A 17,224-nucleotide genomic window follows, 5' to 3' on the forward strand; every position below is an offset into this window, starting at 1 on the left:
ATTCACATTCCTTTAGATGTTACCTACCTCCCCTAAACGTTTGTACCAATATTTTTGAGACACCCTGTATAGACAAAAGGTATAAATTTGAAAAAAAAAAAATAAATAAATAAATAAAATAAAATAATTTTACAACAATTAGAGACAGTTCATTCACACCATAGAATTTTCCTACATTAAAATAGGCAGTACATCAAGTTGCCTACATGGGTGGTAGAGGCTGACGGTTTGGGGAAATTCAAAGGTCATCTGGGTAGTACTTTCGGGTCAGGGAAGCGCATAGGATGATAGGTTTAATTTCCTTTTCTTTTACTAATTATTATTATTTATTTATTTTATTATTATTTTTTTATCATTGTTTTATTCGGGGGGTTTTTTTTTTTTTTTTTTTGGCCGGTGCAACATAAGCCATAGGCTTTCTTGCACCATGCGGCCATTACTAATACTAATAAGCATTAGCAGGGCATATGATGCAAGGAAGCAAGCTTATACAGCATCAGCAAAAAAAAAAAAAAACCCTTCCCATTTCACCTATCCATTTGCTCCAAACGTTTGTCCAGCTTTTCCTTGAATTTATTTAAGCTATCAGCTTCCACAATAACAGATAGAAGTTTGTTCAGCGATCAGCTGTCTTTCCTCAATTTGAATTTATGCCCCCTCAATGCATAATCTGAGCAAGAAGAAAAATCCCACCAGCACTGAGTTTGTTCAAACCATTCAGGCTTATACACCACAATCAGATCACCTTGCAGATGCTGTCTCCAGATGCTGCACTTTACAGAACTTAAGCCTTTCTTGGTAAGAGCACCCCTCTTTGTTCCCCTCACCAATCTCGTTGCCCTTCTCTGTACTCATTTCAGCAGCTCTAAATCCTTCCTAAACTAGGGCCTGCAGACCTATATGCAGTACTCAAGGTGTGGCCTGACCACTGCCTTATATAAAGGGATAATCACCTTGTCCCTACTAACAAAATTCCTGTATATCATTGACAAGACCCGATGAGCTGCTCTGACAGCCTGTCTGCACTGCTCAGAAAACTTTATATCTGACTGCACAATTACCCCCAGGTCTTTTTCATTCTCTACTACCTTGAGTGTAGTACCACACAGTTGGTACGTTACTGCTACCCATATGTAGTACTTTGCATTTGTCAATGTCAAACTTCAATTGCCACTTCTCAGCCCATCTGCTTAACTTCTCTAGATCCTGTTGCAGCAGCATACTGTCTTTACTGAATTAACAACCCTGCCAACCTTTGTATCATCTGCAAACTTGGACATTAAGCCTGATATACCTTCATCGATATCATTGATAAATACACAAAACAACAATGGGCCCAGTACCGAACCCTGGGGGAATCCACTAATAACATTAGTCTACGTAGAGCAATGTCCATTTATTACCATTCTCTGTCGTCTCCCACTGAACCATCTCTTTATCCATTGCAGCAACTTGTCCTTAATGCCATACTGCTCCAATTTGTAAAGCAGTCTTCCACGTGCAACAGTATCAAAAGGATTCCTGAAATCCAAGCATATGATATCAAAATTATTTTTTTGCATCCAGTACCTTTGTAACCACATCCAGGGTCCTGAGCTGGATATCATCATTCTTCTGTTTCTTGGTGATGCCTTCTACTTCTCTCTCTCTCTCTCTTTCTCTCTCTCTCTCTCTCTCTCTCTCTCTCTCTCTCTCTCACTCACTCACTCACTCACTCACTCACTCACACACACACACACACACACACACACACACACACACACACACAGGGGGTAACTCGGGAATTTTTTTTTTTTTTGGCTGGTGCAGCATAAGCCTCAGGCTTCCTTGTACCATATGGCTAATAATAATAATAATAATAATAATAATAATAATGTTACATCCAGTACCAACCACAGTACAACAATTGTCCCAGCTATCAAAAAAAATGGTTAAACTGCTTAGATTAAGAACCCATTATGGGCCTTAAACCAGACCTGTAAGAGGGTTCTTAAGTTAATTCAATTAAATGCTCAGATAGAACATACAGTTGTGGATCAAATTAAGTTTAAAGCTGAGGAAAACAATATAGACATTCTGGTACTCTAGGAGCCCTATACCCATCAGGATAGGGTACAGGGATATCCCAGAACATATAGAATAATAGAATCCTCTCATAATACCTCATGGACTAAGGTAAATTCTCTGTTCATCCTTAGCAGTTTGTGCTCACATAATTAGTCAAACAGGATCCTTTCACGTTATATCTCTCTACTGCAGGCCAGGAGAGGATATAAATTCCAGCATACACTACCTCCAAAATGCATTGACAGTCCTTTCAAATTCTAAGATAATAGTCTCAATGGATGCCAACTGTCAGTCAAGCCTCTGGCACAGCCAAACAGAAGACAGACCAGGTACATATAATGGACAGATTCTAACAGATTTCATAGCTACCACAACCTTTCAGGTTTTAAACAGACCTCATAACCTACCCACCTACAGTAGTACACTGTGGGAAAACGACATAGATATAACCTAGGCCACCACCTCTATATCCAGCAAAATAACAGATTGGATTGTCCAAGAAGCTTGGACCACCTCTGACCATAGAACTATAACTTTAGTTTAAGAAGACAAATAGACATCAGTTAAAGCCACCTCAAGATATAATCAGATACAATTTAAAGAAAGTCAACTGGCAAATCTTCACAGATGAAATACAGAATCGACTACAGCAACAGCAGACTCAGATCCATAGCTACAATATAGCTCAAATGAACGCAACACAAATGTGACAACTATGCTTCAAAAGGCATGTAACCTAGCAATCCATAAAAGAAAACCAAGGAAGAATACTGTTCCCTGGTGGTGCTCTGAACTTGGTGTACTCTGGCGAAGGGTGCACCAGGCCAGAAAGCACTTTTAGAGAGCAAGAACAAATTGACCCCAGAATGAGGTTAATGCTCAGAGATTCCTATAGAACTCTCAGAAACCCATGCACTGCATTAATAAGGAATAAAAAGAAGGCATCTTGGCAAACCTTGGTGGGGACACCTGGTAACGCTGACGCTTGGGGTGTGGTGTACAGGACTGTCACCAACAAAATGCCAAGAGGTGATGTAGTGAACTCCACAATTAAGGCAGATGCAACCCCAACTCACAATTGGGCAGACTCTTCAACAATATATTAGACCACATCTTCCAGACTGAGGACCGGGTATAACCCAGGCTCAGAGTGACATTATAGCCAGCAATGTAAAATACAGTAATACATAGAACCACCCTTCTGTTGCAGTGAGCAGGATTCATGCACAAAAGGCAAAGTATCCAGATTTTGAAAAGGTACTTTTGGAATGGCTAATGATGATGCATGCAAAAAAAAAAAAAAAGTTTCCGTAGATCAGGGGTGAGCAACCTGCGGCTCGTGAGCCGCATGCAGCTCATTGAGCATGTAACTACGACTCTTTAACTTTTAGCCCACATGAAGCACAATTTGAAATGGAGTTAGAGGACTTAAAAATCAAGGACATGTGGGGTGCAAGACTAAAATGCCTTAAAATTAAATTGAGGATTTGGAGAGGCAAAAGGCTGTCCTTGCAGTTCTACACACATGGACAACGTTAGATGAGTTGAAAAAACAAGATCAAATTGTGTTCAATGTGCAGAGTAGCTTACCAGACACGTATATAAATTTGAAAATACTTGTGTTTGGACTTCTCTCAGTTTTTGGTTCAACAAATTTCTGCGGGCAAATATTTTCGAACATGAACTATATTAAAAATAAATCAAGAAACAGTCTGAACAATGAGAGTCTCTCAGCATGTTTAAAGAAGAAAATGACAGCATACTCACCCGATGTTGAGAGACTCGCTCAAGAAGTTCAGCAGCAAAAGTCACATTAATTCGTACCTAACTGGATGTTTGTTACATTTTTTCAGTATTAATAAATATTTCAAAATATATATTTTTTTAACAAAACACCTTCCCACTCTATTCCATTTCTTAAACCCCCACTCCTCCCAGCTTGAGCTGAGGTGCGGCTCTTTGGATCTTTTTTTAATTAGATCAAAAATGGCTCTTCACTTAAAAAAGGTTGCTGACCCCTGCTGTAGATGTAATCTTTAAAAGCCAAGGCTGAATCGTTTGTCGTTTGTGCATCGAATGGATAGTGAAGAATTTAAAAGTTCAGATGGATGGTTCTAGAAATTTAACTTATTTGGCTTGTCTTTCAAAAAAGTGTGGCAAAAGTGCAGCCATGGACATTGACGCTACAAAGGAATGGAAGGAAAATAGTTATAAAAATGTTTTGCTGACATACGAGCACAAGGACATCTTCAATGCTGATGAAACTCTTTAATCACTGGGAAAGACCAGAAGACTCGATGCTTAAAAGGATTGAAGACATTACCGACTATATTGAGCAAACCAAAAGATGTCACAAATCTAAGAAGAATGGATCAAAGACTTAGATTCGCAGAATGAGTGAGAAGAATAGAAATATTTTGCTGTTTGTGAATAACTGCACCTCTCATTCCCAAGTAAACAACCTATGCGCAATCACTGTCAAGTAGCACCAAATAGGAATTCTTCACATATATAAATGCAAAGAGAAGGACAAACCACATTAGACCCTTATGTAATGGACGTGGGATAGTATTAGATACTCCAGCTGAAGTGGCAGATGAACTCAACAGTTACTTTGCATATTTTTACAGAAGAAAAACCCTTTGTATCAATGAGTTATTTTTGGAGTGAAGTTGAAAAAAATGCAATTAATGATGTTGAATTTTCACATGTTTTTTAATGAAAAATCTTTCAAGTCTACATGCCAGTAAGGCTCCTGGGGTTGATGGCATATACCCTATAATCTTAAGGGAGATGGCAAGTGAGTGCATTGAACCATTGAGGCTAATTATAGGCCTAATGACTGATCAGTATAATAAGGAACTATACAGGGAAATAGAGTGGGCCAGTAAATCAGAGAGTCTTATAATGGGGGATTTTTATTTCCCAGATATTGACTGGAATTTGTGGGTTGGTCACTCATACACTAGCAAGGCTATTGTGGATTTATTGGATGATTGTTTTCTACATCAGCATGTTCAGGAGGCAACTAGAGGGAGTAATACTCTTGATCTGATTATCAGTACTGATTCTTCATGCATCAAGAATCTGCAGATAAAGGAACAACTAGGTGGCGGTGATCACAGTGTGCTGAAGTGGGATTTACTCAAAGAGGTAACTACAATCAGGGGTAAAGGGAAGGGTTTTTGCTTTCGTAAAGGTGACTACGGTGGTCTGAGACAGTTTGTTTGTTTGTTGTTGGTTATTTAGGAGCATTAGCAGCTAAGGCCATATTGCTCCGGGATATGCGGTGGTCATTCCCTGACCTTTCCGCATCCTCCGTATTTGGTGGTGACGGGCTCGAACCCCGGTCTAATCAAGAAGCGTGTGCTACGCACTGCTGCTCCTTCCCACCTGGCTACGGAGGCGCCTCTGAGACAGTATTTAAATTCTATACGGTGGGACCAACTGATGATGTTACCAACAGCAAATTCAAAATGGGAACCATTCAAAGAATTTATCTTGGAAGCTACTAGGCTTTACATACCAACTAAGAAATATTGTTCAAGGTTTAGGCCTAAATGGATGTCAAATGAACTAATGAGACATGTGGCAGAGAAGAAAAATGCATGGGATACATATAAATTAATGGGTGACATGGAAGCCTATGATAGATATAAGCTAGTCTGTAACAAAGTCACAAAGGAGATTAGGCAGGCAAAGGCAGATTATGAGAAATCCTTGGCAAAGGATGCAAAGAAAAACAACAAAGAGTTCTTTACCTACGTAAACTCTAGAAGGAAAGGGATGAATCAGATTGGTCCACTGGATACTGATGGTTCAACTGTTGATGATCCTGCTCAGGTGGCTAACAAACAAAATGAGTATTTTGCACCTACATTCACCCATGAAGAGTTATTCAGAGAGGGGAATGCCAGAGGTGAGTTAAACTCTGGCAGTGAGCTGGATGATTTTGTAATAACTGAGAGGACAGTGGAGGAGAAATTGTTGAAGATAAACATAAAAAAGGCACCCGGGGTGGATGGGATCTATCCAGTTATATTAAAGGAGGCAGCAAAGGAAGTAAGCAAATCTTTAACCATAAATATGAGAGCTTCTTTGGACTCAGGGGAGGTAGCCATGGAGTGGAGATGTGCAAATGTGACCCCAATTCAACAAAGAAGAATCAAAGGGCAACACAAGTAATTAAAGACCTGTTAGTTTAACTTCTGTTCCAGAAAAATTAATGGAGGCACTGGTGAAAGAAGCACTGCAGGATCATCTAGACACGACTTCAGTTATAGCTTGGACACAGCATGGTTTTGTTAAGGGAAAGTCTTGCCTGAACAATTTAATTAGATACTATGATGTGGTCACAAAGGAACTGGATGCAGGGAATAACTTTGATATCATATATTTGGATCTTAGAAAGGCTTTTGATACTGTTGCACATGGAAGACTGCTGCACAAATTGGAGCAGTGTGGCATTGGAGACAAATTGCTGCTATGGATAAAAGGATGGCTGAGTGGGAGAAGACAGAGTGATAATCAATGGACATTGCTCATCATGGACTAATATTATTAGTGGAGTCCCTCAGGGTTCAGTATTGGGTCCATTGTTGTTTTCTGTATTTATAAATGATATTGATGATGGTATATCAAGCTTAATGTCCACGTTTGCAGACGATACGAAGGTTAGCAGGGGTTGTTAAGGACACTAATGACAGTACGCTGCTGCAACAGGATCCAGAAAAGTTGAGCAGATGGGCTGAGAGGTGGCAAATGAAGTTTAACATTGACAAATGTAAAGTACTACATATGAGAAGCAGCAACTCCAGAGTGACGTATCAACTCTGTGGTACTACACTGACAGTGGTAGAGAACAAAAAGTGCCTGGGGGTAGTTGTGCAGGCAGATATGAAGTTTTCTGAGCAGTGCAGACGGTCTGCAAGAGTAGCTCATAGTGTCTTGTCAATGATATACAGGAATTTTCTAGCAGGGATAAGGAGGTGATTATTCCCTTATATAAGGCAATGGTCAGGCCACACCTTGAGTACTTTATACAGGTCTGGAGGCCTCATTTTAAGAAAGATGTAGAGCTGTTGGAACGAGTACAGGGAAGGGCAACAAGATTAGTGAATGGAACAAAGGGTTGCTCTTACGAAGAAAGGCTTAAGTTTTGGAAATTACAGTGTCTGGAGACTAGGCACCTACGAGGTGATCTGATTGAGGCCTATAAAGCCTTGAATTTAAGCATGCTCAATGCTGATGAAATTCTTCCTCTTGTTCAGAATAATCATTTGAGAGGGCATAAATTCTAATTGAGGAAAGACAGATGTAGGATAGATGTGTGGATTTGTTATTTGGTTTTTAGGAGCATTAGCAACTAAGGCCATATTGCTCTGTGAATATGCGGTAGTCATTCCTGACCTTTCCGCATCCTCCGTATTTGGTGGTGACGGGCTCGAACCCCGGTCTAATCAAGAAGCGTGTGCTACGCACTGCTGCTCCTTCCTGCCTGGCTACGGAGGCGCCAGATGTGTGGAGGTTTGCCTTTAGCCAGCAGGTGGTTGGTTGGTGGAACAGACTTCCATCATTTGTTGTGGAAGTTGATAGCCTAAATAAATTTAAGGCTGAGCTGGACAGGTACTTGGAACGAATGGAGGAGTGAAATGGGAGCGTTTTTTTTTTTTTTTTTTTTTGGCTGATGCTGCATAAGCTTGCATCATATACCTCTACTAATGCTAATACTAATTATGAGAGCATCACTGGACTCAGGAGTGATTCCGTTGGATTGGAAAAGTGTCAATGTATCTTCAATAAAAAGGATAGTTCTATTTTAAATTACTGGCCGGTCAGTCTAACTTCAGCAGTAGGGAGAATCATGGAGACAATAAGCAAGGACGGAATTAAGGATCATTTAGATAGAAATGGAATTCTGAAGGATACTCAGCATGGTTTTGTAGAGGGAAAATCATGTTTGACTAATCTGGTTAGCTATTTTGAGAGGGTCACTCAAGAGCTGGACTTTGGGAATAATTTCGACATTGTTTATTTGGATTTTAGCAAATCATTTGACTCAGTCTCACATGAGTGGTTAATTTATAAGTTGGAACAAGTTGGAATCACAGGGAAAGTCCTTAGATGGATAGCTGGATGGCTTCAGGGCAGGAGGCAGAGGGTTGTGATAAATGGTTATGGGTTGATGTAAGAGGTACGGTTCCACAAGGATCAGTATTAGGACCACTGTTGTTTTTGATTTTCATATATGACATCGATGAAGGGATAGTGGACATGATGTCTAAATTTGCAGATGATGTAAAGATTGGTAGAATAGTTAATGATCACTGCCAAGCTGAGCTTCTTCAGAGTGACCTAGATAGGTTTCTGGGAAGGTCAGAAAAATGGCAGCTATGCTTTAATCCAGCAAAGTGCAAGGTATTACACCTGGTGAACAGTAATCCAAAATAACTTATATACTTGGCAGAGTTGAACTAAAGTCAGTAGTGGAGGAAAGGGAGTTTGGTATTATGCCCACAAAGATATGAAGTTCTCCAAGCATTATAGACAGGTTGCAAGGAAGGCCCATGGTGTCCTATTGATGATTTATCGAACAATTGCTAGTACAGATAGGGACGTCATAATCCCATTATATAAGGCTATTGTTGGACCATACTTGGAATACTGAGTTCAAGTATGGAGACTGCACCTAAAGAAAGACATTGTGCTTCTTGAAAGGGTCCAAAGATGGCAACTTGTCTGGTGAGATTGGCAAAACGGCATCCATATGAGGAAAGACCTCAAATATGTGGGTTGCAGATCTGGGAAACTAGGCACCTTAGAGGAGACTTTATTGAGGTGTTTAAGGCTCTGAGAGGCATAATTAAAATGAATGAGGATGAAATTTTCACGGTTATAAATGGTTCTAGAACTAGGGGCCATAATTTCAAGTTATGAGGGGAAATGTTTAGACTGGTTTGCAGGAAGTTTTATTTTAGCCAGGCAGGAAGAGGTTGCCTACATGGGTGGTAGAGGCTGACAGTTTTGGGAAATCCAAAGGTCAGCTGGATAATTGGCTACGGGAGGAAGGGAAATGCATAGGTTGTCTATTCCTTTTTCTCTTATTAATTATTATTATTTTTTAAATTTTCTTCTATGTCTCAAAAGCAAAATTGAATGTGAAATTGACAACTTGTAGCATGTGTGTTTCAGCATGGGATGAAGTTGATGAAAAAGTGATCGGCAACTGTTTTAAACATGCTGGATATACAGCCTCGAATGATGTTAATAGAGGAAGAAGCAAGTTTCACATGCTTCTTCATCTATTAATTGTGAAGAACAGTCTGATAATAGGGAAGAAATATTTGAGCATGTGCACCATCACCTGAACTTGCAGGAAAACTTAAGCACTTCAAAGTTTATGCAGAAGTGGATGCGGTTTCAGGATATGCACGAATGAAGAGGAGGAACCTACTGTGGTTGAAAAAGTTTCAGTGAAAGATGCTTTCAGTGAAACATCAAGGATTAGAACTCGTATGTTGATTTTTTCAAGCACAGCCTACGTGTGAAAGTGAAATAACTGCTATTGTACACCTTCATAATTTTCTTTTAAAACGTGCTCTACTATCGAAATACAGCATGTTTTTACAGATTATTTTAAAGTACGAAACAATTCTCTTGTTTGGTCTTGATAGGTATGTAGTCTATGTGGTGAAATTTCCAATTTAATTGTAACCTTACTGCACTCCACAATCAATGAAAAATTTACAATCATAATTTTCTTGTTTAATACTGCAGTACATATTATAAGATTATGCTATATTATATTAGAAGAATTACACAAAATGTTCAAGCTGTATTTGTTTTGTTGCTGATTTTATGAACAATCGATATGACATCCTTCCAAAATAATGACCATTTTTCTCATCCCCCTGGGGGAATCGTTATATAGAGCTTCAACTGTACTAAAATAAAACTGTGTGTATAGAGAAAGAGCCTCTATATACACACTTGATCTTGAACTGCAATTAACATGCTACAAACATTTTACAGGTGGGCTTGTTAAGCTCTATGCAGCCATTGCCACATTAGTAAAGGCATATGTTGCAAGGAAGCCACTTATCTGGCATCAACCCTTTAAAAAAAAAAAAAAAAAAAAAAACTGTCTGACATAAGGCATGTGGCCTTATGTCAGCCAGAGACTAAAATTAATGATGTTCTAGAAAAGCTATCTTTTAAGGGCACAAAGAGGTGATATTACTGCACACATTGATACTAATGATATTAAGATCTGAGGATTTAATTAACAGGGCAACGTTGGCAACAAATGCAAGTTAGGATTGAAATTGAAAGTGTCTACAATTTGACACAGACTTGATAGAAGGTAGCAGACAATGAAAACCCTATCAATCAATCCAGTCTCGAAGGGGCTGTGCAAGGCTTGTGGGGTAGAATTTTTCTCAGCAGGGTAGGTGCCTGTTAACAAGAGAGAGTTTTTACAGGGATGGAATACACTTAAATCAAAAGGGTGCAAGAACATTTGCTGACGCTAAGGAAGCAGTGTTAGGTGGGTCAGAAAACTGCTAGCTAGTGGAAATTTTTTATTTTTTTTTAGTTGTTGGCGCATCGGCTTTTGTGGCCATAATGCACCTCCCAAGGTTTTTGCAGTACTTTGATCCAAGCCCGAGGCGGGATTTGAACCCGCGACCTTTGGGTTGCCAGGCAGGCACTTTACCCACCTGGCTAGCCCGGTCGGCTAGTGGAAATACACGGATTAATAGATTAACAGCAGCCACAGGCAGAAGTGTAAGTGACTCTTGCACTGCTTTTACTGGAATGTGCAGCAGGCTGGAAAGCAAAGTATCAGGGATTTCAATGCCTGTGAGGGTTCTCATGGAACAAGAAATACATGGGATGCATAAGGATTATTAAGAGTAAAAACAGGTGCGTATATACTTGTGTGTACACTAATGCTAAGGGCATAATAAATAAAATTGATAAATTTGAAGTACTGGTCAAGTCATCAAAAGCAGACATTGTGGGGACACGGTGTCATTCAGATATAAGGGATGCAGAATTTGCCTTGGATTTTAAAAAGCACAAAATCTAATGCAGAGCATCCAGATATTGTGGGTGGCCAGTGCAATGTGGGTTTAGAGAGACAATCACTGGGAAAACTAAAATAAGAGTAGGAGTGTGTTATAGGCCTAATGACTGTGACGAATATAAAAAATTATATAGACATATAGAGTGGGCCAGTAAGTCAGTATAATGGAGGATTTTAACTTTTCAGATATTGACTGAAAAATGTGGGTTAGCCACGCATACAGTAGCAAGACTTTTTGTGCATTTATTGGATGACTATTTTCTACACCAGCATGTTAGACAGGCAGTGAGAGAAAGCACAACTCTTGATCTGATTATCAGCAGTGACTCTTCATGCATTAAGAATCACTTCCATCCCTGCAAATTAAATTAAAGCCCGATTAGGTAGAAGTGATTACGGTGTATTAATGTGTATTTACTTAACCCTGAGTTAGGAGTGCAGGGTCCATTAGAACCCAGACAATATTTATATTTCAGAAATTTGTGCTCTTTATTTACTCCATCCACACAGCTGAAACTTATAACATCTGTTTTCAAAAAATGTTTTCTTTGATTTCTCCAATGAAAATTTCCAGAAAGCTCTTAATTATCACATAGTTAAAAAATTATTATTAGCCATATGGTGCAAGGAAGCATGAGGCTTATGCTGCACCAGCCAGAAAAAAAAAATTTTTGAAATACCGAGAGAGAGAGAGAGAGAGAGAGAGAGAGAGAGAGAGAGAGAGAGAGAGAGAGAGAGAGAGAGAGTCAGTCAGAAGTAGAAAGAAATCACCAAGAAAGAGAAGAATGGTGATATCCAGCTCAGGACCTTAGGTGTACCAAGCCCATACTTGCCAGATGTGAGCCCCTGGGGTCATTCATGAATTAAGTTAAACCCAATTATATACATGTGTTGACTGGCATTTATCACTTAAAGTTATTGATAGCATGCTGAATTTACTGCTGCACACTATCCTCCAATTGGTAATGTTCTCTGGTTTTGTGACACTGAAGCATTGTCTAGAATCAAACTGTTGACAAGCATGCTTCACATTTCATTCAGCAGGCCTCCTATTAATGAAGGCTGTCATCCAATTGCAGGTGTCATTGAAGCACATGGATTTTTCAATTTGTAATCCACTTGCTGAGAGGTCTAAAGTGAGTTTTAATTTCAAAAATTAATTAAAAATATGAGAGGCACTGCATCTGAGTGGTCAGGAGCGGGAGTGCAGTACCACATACTCTTTGAGTAGACCAGGGTTCAAGCTCCTGACTGCTAAATATGGTCAATCTGCCAACCTGCACTGGACCAGCATGGCAGATTACGGTTCATTTCCCTCAGCATGAATTGTTGAGGAGGCTTCCATCCTGCAGTGGGTTGATAATGGCTGCAGTTTACCTTTTTACCTTTATGAGAGGTATTTGAAAAGTTCATGGCTTGAGTATGAAATGGTACTGATGCAGTTTTAAAAATTTCTGCACTTAATATATGACACCTGCAATAGTAACCCATCAAGTTTCATGCAGTTTCTATGTCCTTTTTTAATTACAGGTCCTGAAGTCAACAACGCTGAGGAAAGATGGACAAAATCAGACACAGTGCAGTCATTTGGAAATATTTGGAAAAAAGGGACTAATGCCAAAGGCAATTCGTAAGGGTGTGGTTACAACATTGGGAGAGGATGCCCCTTCCTATTCCATGCTTAAGAAGTGGGCAGAAGAATTTAAATGAGAGAGGGAGAACCTGGAATATGACCCGTGCTGTGGAAGACCTGCAAAGTCCAGAGGTTGTCGACAGTGTACATGATCTGGTGATGAGTCATTGAAGAGAGACAATTCAGTACATTGCCAGCATCTTGGGCATCTCATCTGAATGTGTGTATTATGTAATAATAAAGGTTTTTGGAACGAAAAAGGCATCAGCACGATGGGTCCCAAAGTTGTTGAAAATAGATCAAAAACACACAAGTGACACAAGACTTTGGGATGAGTGACTGCTTTTGTAAATTTGTATATCTCCATTTATACCATTTTATGGCTCTTACTAAGCCTCAGGTTCCCTTTATGTTCAGACAAGTGACAATTTTAGCTTTACAACCAGCAGGAAACAAATAATTAATACCTGTTATACAGGTTAATTACTGGGGCAGGATATAAAATTTAATAAATAGGGTAAACTATTGCTCTTATCATAATTCACTGATCTACTCATAAGCTTATATCAATGCAAGTCATTTTGTGTAATTACTTCATATACTCAATATCCACTACAAAGAAACCCATTATATGGTGTACTTACTTGAAATGCTTTCTTCAGCAAATAAAATAAGCTCAAGCTTCAAACATCATACTGATTATTTCTCACTAAACTACCCATTAGAGAAAAAATCCTCTGCACTTTTCAATAAAATTGTGTGCCGAAGATTATGTGTACCATGTACTATCTACAAGACCACGGCATAAGAACCCTAAGCAAATTATAGCATTATGCTTATGTATTTAGAAGTGCATAGATATAAATCATTAAAATTTACCAAAATATAATTAGTTTGTGATTAAAAAAATATCTTCCACATATATAAGTACCTTGCAGTAGAGTTTTATATCTTAAGAGAAGTGTTTTACGGTGAACTGCTAGTTGGTCAACAGTAGCTTGTAGATCGCATGACCTTTTCCTTAGTGATAAGATGTAATCTCTAACCTGCAATTAATTAATGTTTTAATTTATAAATCTATATAAATATCAGAAAAGCATCTGCATTTTATTCCTCACAGATCTTATATTTTAAATTATCAAAGCATATTAGCCAAACTATAAAAAATATTTAAAACTAGATAGAAATACAGTGAAATTTCTTATAAGTGGAGAAATGGGGGGGGGGCCTCATTATACTCAAATTAATGGTTAAAAAGCACATGTGATGAATAAAGAAAAGAAAATTCACTGTATATCTGCTGTATTCACTGCTTGCCGCTATCCAACATAATACTCTTCCAAAGACATAAAAAGGCGACTCCATAGCCAGTTTGTTTGTTTTGTTTTTTAGGAACATTAGCAACTAAGGCTATATTGCTAAGGTATATGCGGTGGTCATTCCCTGACCTTTCCACATCCTCCGTATTTGGTGGTGACGGGCTCGAACCCCGGTCTAATCAAGAAGCGTGTGCTATGCACTGCTGCTCCTTCCCACCTAGCTACTGAGGTGCCTCCATAGCCAGGAGCAGCAGCAGTGCATAGCACACGCTTCTTGATTAGACTGGGGATCAAGCCTGACCAAATACGGAGGATGCGGAAAGGTCAGGGAATGACCACCACATATCCCCGGAGCAATATGGCCTTAGCTGCTAATGCTCCTAAAAACCAAAACAACAACAACAACAAGACATAAAAAGAGCTTGTTTTTTTTTGTTTTTTTTTGTTTAGTTTCTTGCACACAAACATTACACAAAGGATGGTTGTGTCAACACTGATTAACTGTTGGCAATGCAACTCAGAAGTGGTTGAACTATGGATAAATAAATAAACAGAAAGATCAGTTTTATAATGCCAAGGATGCATTAAAGACATCGCTGCATACAGGGAGCAAAACTGAGTGACATCTTGCACAAAGTAAAAAAGGGAAAAAAAAAAAAAATTTATACAATCCTAGCATCATATTTCAAGTAATGTCAGCAGTAACACTGAAAACAAATATTTATTTCACACTGTTAATCTGTAAATATAGGGTGTCTCAAAAATATTGGTACAAACGTTTAGGGGAGGTAGGTAACATCTAAAGGAATGTGAATCACATAGGAACCCATAACCGGAAACGTCACCGTAAGTCGGTACACAGTGCTGTTCATCAGTTCGGGAGAGGGAAAATTTCTGGTTTACTCATTCAAGCAGTAGTCATCGCATGAAGAGCATGCATCGATATACGAACTGTGAGCTGGCAGACATGCACCCAGTGTATGGATCAGCAGGGGCCCACACGGTGTGTACCCACATGCGGCACAACATCGCTTTACAATAAATGTGTGGGCAGGTATGGTCGGTGACTGCTTATTCGGCCCATCATCATCATCATCATCAGCCATTTTCAATCCACTGCAGGATGAAGGCCTCTCCAGCAACTTTCGAGTTCCTTCTGTTTTCAGCAATGGCCATCCATTTACTACCCAAAAACTCATGAATTTCATCTATCCATCTCTGCCTTTGTCTCCCAGGTTTTCTTCTAGCTCCTCTTGGGAACCATTCTGTTATTTTCTTAGTCCATCTGTCATCATGTCTTCGAGCTATGTGTTCTGCCCAAGACCATTTTAGTTCTTTAGTTTTGATAAGAATGTCCTTTACTTGAGTTTGCTGCCTAATCCATGTGTTTCTCTTCTTATCTAATAGTCTGATTCCCAATATAATTCGTTCCATTCTTCGCTGTGTAGTTCTCAGCTTCTCTTCCATCCTTTTGGTGAGTGCCCAAGTTTCACTTCCATAAGTCATGGTGGGGAGTATACATTGATTCATTATTTTACGTTTCAGACAAACTGGGATATTGCTCTTCAGTATGTGACTATATTTCCTGAATGCTATCCATCCAAAATTTATTCTTCTCTTGACTTCCAGCCATTTATCATTATTACAGCTAATAACTTGTCCCAGATAAGTATATGACTCCACCTTTTCAATTACTGCTCCTTCAATCATTATTTCCCTTTCCGTGGCATACTTGTTCATCATTACTTTTGTTTTAGCCATATTCATCTTTAGTCCAAAATCCTTACTAACTGTGCATAACTGATTAAGATTTTCCTCTAATTCTTTTGGATCGTGGCTTATGACCACAATGTCATCTGCAAATCATAAATGGTTTAGGTACTCTCCGTTCACATTGACTCCTTTCTGCGACCAGTCTAATCTTCTGAAAGCTTCCTCAAGGGCAGCAGTAAACAGCTTCGGAAATATTGTGTCTCCTTGTCGAACTCCTTTCTCGATTTTAAATTTCCTACTGTCTTTGTCTAGTCTAATAAAGGAGGTAGCACTCTCATATATTTTCTTCAAAATCATAATATATGGGGTATCTATGCCTTGTCTTTCCAGTGCCCGAAACATTGCCTTATGCTGTATGGAGTCAAATGCCTTTTCATAATCCACAAATGCTAGGCATAATGGTGTTTTATATTCATTTGCTTTCTCCATTAGCTTGATATTACGTGAAGGTGATCCATAGTTGAGAATCCAGTCCTAAAGCCAGCTTGCTCTTTCGGTTGATTCTCATCAAGTATTCTTTCTAATCTGTTAGTAATGACCCTTGTGAACAACTTATAGATGTAGAATAACAAGCTAATTGGTCTATAATTTCCAATTTCTGGTTTATCTCCTTTCTTATGCAGCAAAACTATGATTGCATTATTCCACTGCTTAGGCGTCACACCTTTTCTAATGCACTTTGTGAAGAGTCTTGCCAGTTTTTGTGTTATGTCTCTTCCTCTCAATTTTAACAACTCTACAGTAACTTCACCTTCCCCTGGGGCTTTCTGATTCTTCATTTTCTTCAATGCATGTTCTATCTCATCAGGAAGAATATCAGGTATGTCGTATGTGTTGCTACTTTGCAATCCACCTTCCCCACTGCTGGCATCATTCCCTCGCTCCTTGTATAATTCTCTATAGTAGTCTTCTGCTATTTGAATTATGCCTTCTCTGCTGCTTATAAGTACACCATTGCTATTCTTCAGTTTCAGTATCATTTGTCTTTCTGTATTACTGCTCATGGCTGCTGATTTAAATCCTTTGTTTTCCTTTAATGCTTGTTCTACTTTTCTTGTGTTAAATCTTCTTATGTCCTCTCTGAGTCTCTTTCTAATGGCTTTGCATAACTCAGTATACTCAATTTTTTCCTTGTTAGTATTTATCTTGCTCTTCATTTTTCGCCTTCGATTCATCATATCAAGTGTTTCTTGACTAATTTTTTCTTTGGATTTCTCTTTCCCTATTCTTGGGCTTTATTACTTTCAGAAAGTTGTAATATTCCTCGTCGATATCTTGGTCCTGAGCAGTCTGCAGAAGCTCAAACTTGTTCTTAAGTTCCAGTACATACTGCTTTTTCTCCTCTTC

General features: G+C 38.9%; 1 protein-coding gene across 1 annotated transcript in view; it reads right to left on the minus strand.

Annotated features, from left to right (window-relative positions):
* The window catches only part of LOC150080612 (uncharacterized), a 143,677-nt gene that overhangs the window by 51,725 nt on the left and 74,728 nt on the right, over positions 1 to 17,224 (minus strand). The window contains exon 3 of the mRNA XM_090380754.1: positions 13,717 to 13,831. Within this exon, the coding sequence (XP_090236880.1) occupies positions 13,717 to 13,831 (115 nt within the window). The remainder of the gene's footprint in view (positions 1 to 13,716; positions 13,832 to 17,224) is intronic.

This window comes from Mastigoproctus giganteus, chromosome 9 (genome assembly GCF_048544385.1).
Source record: "Mastigoproctus giganteus isolate SK-2022 chromosome 9, ASM4854438v1, whole genome shotgun sequence".
Classification (NCBI taxonomy): domain Eukaryota; kingdom Metazoa; phylum Arthropoda; class Arachnida; order Uropygi; family Thelyphonidae; genus Mastigoproctus; species Mastigoproctus giganteus.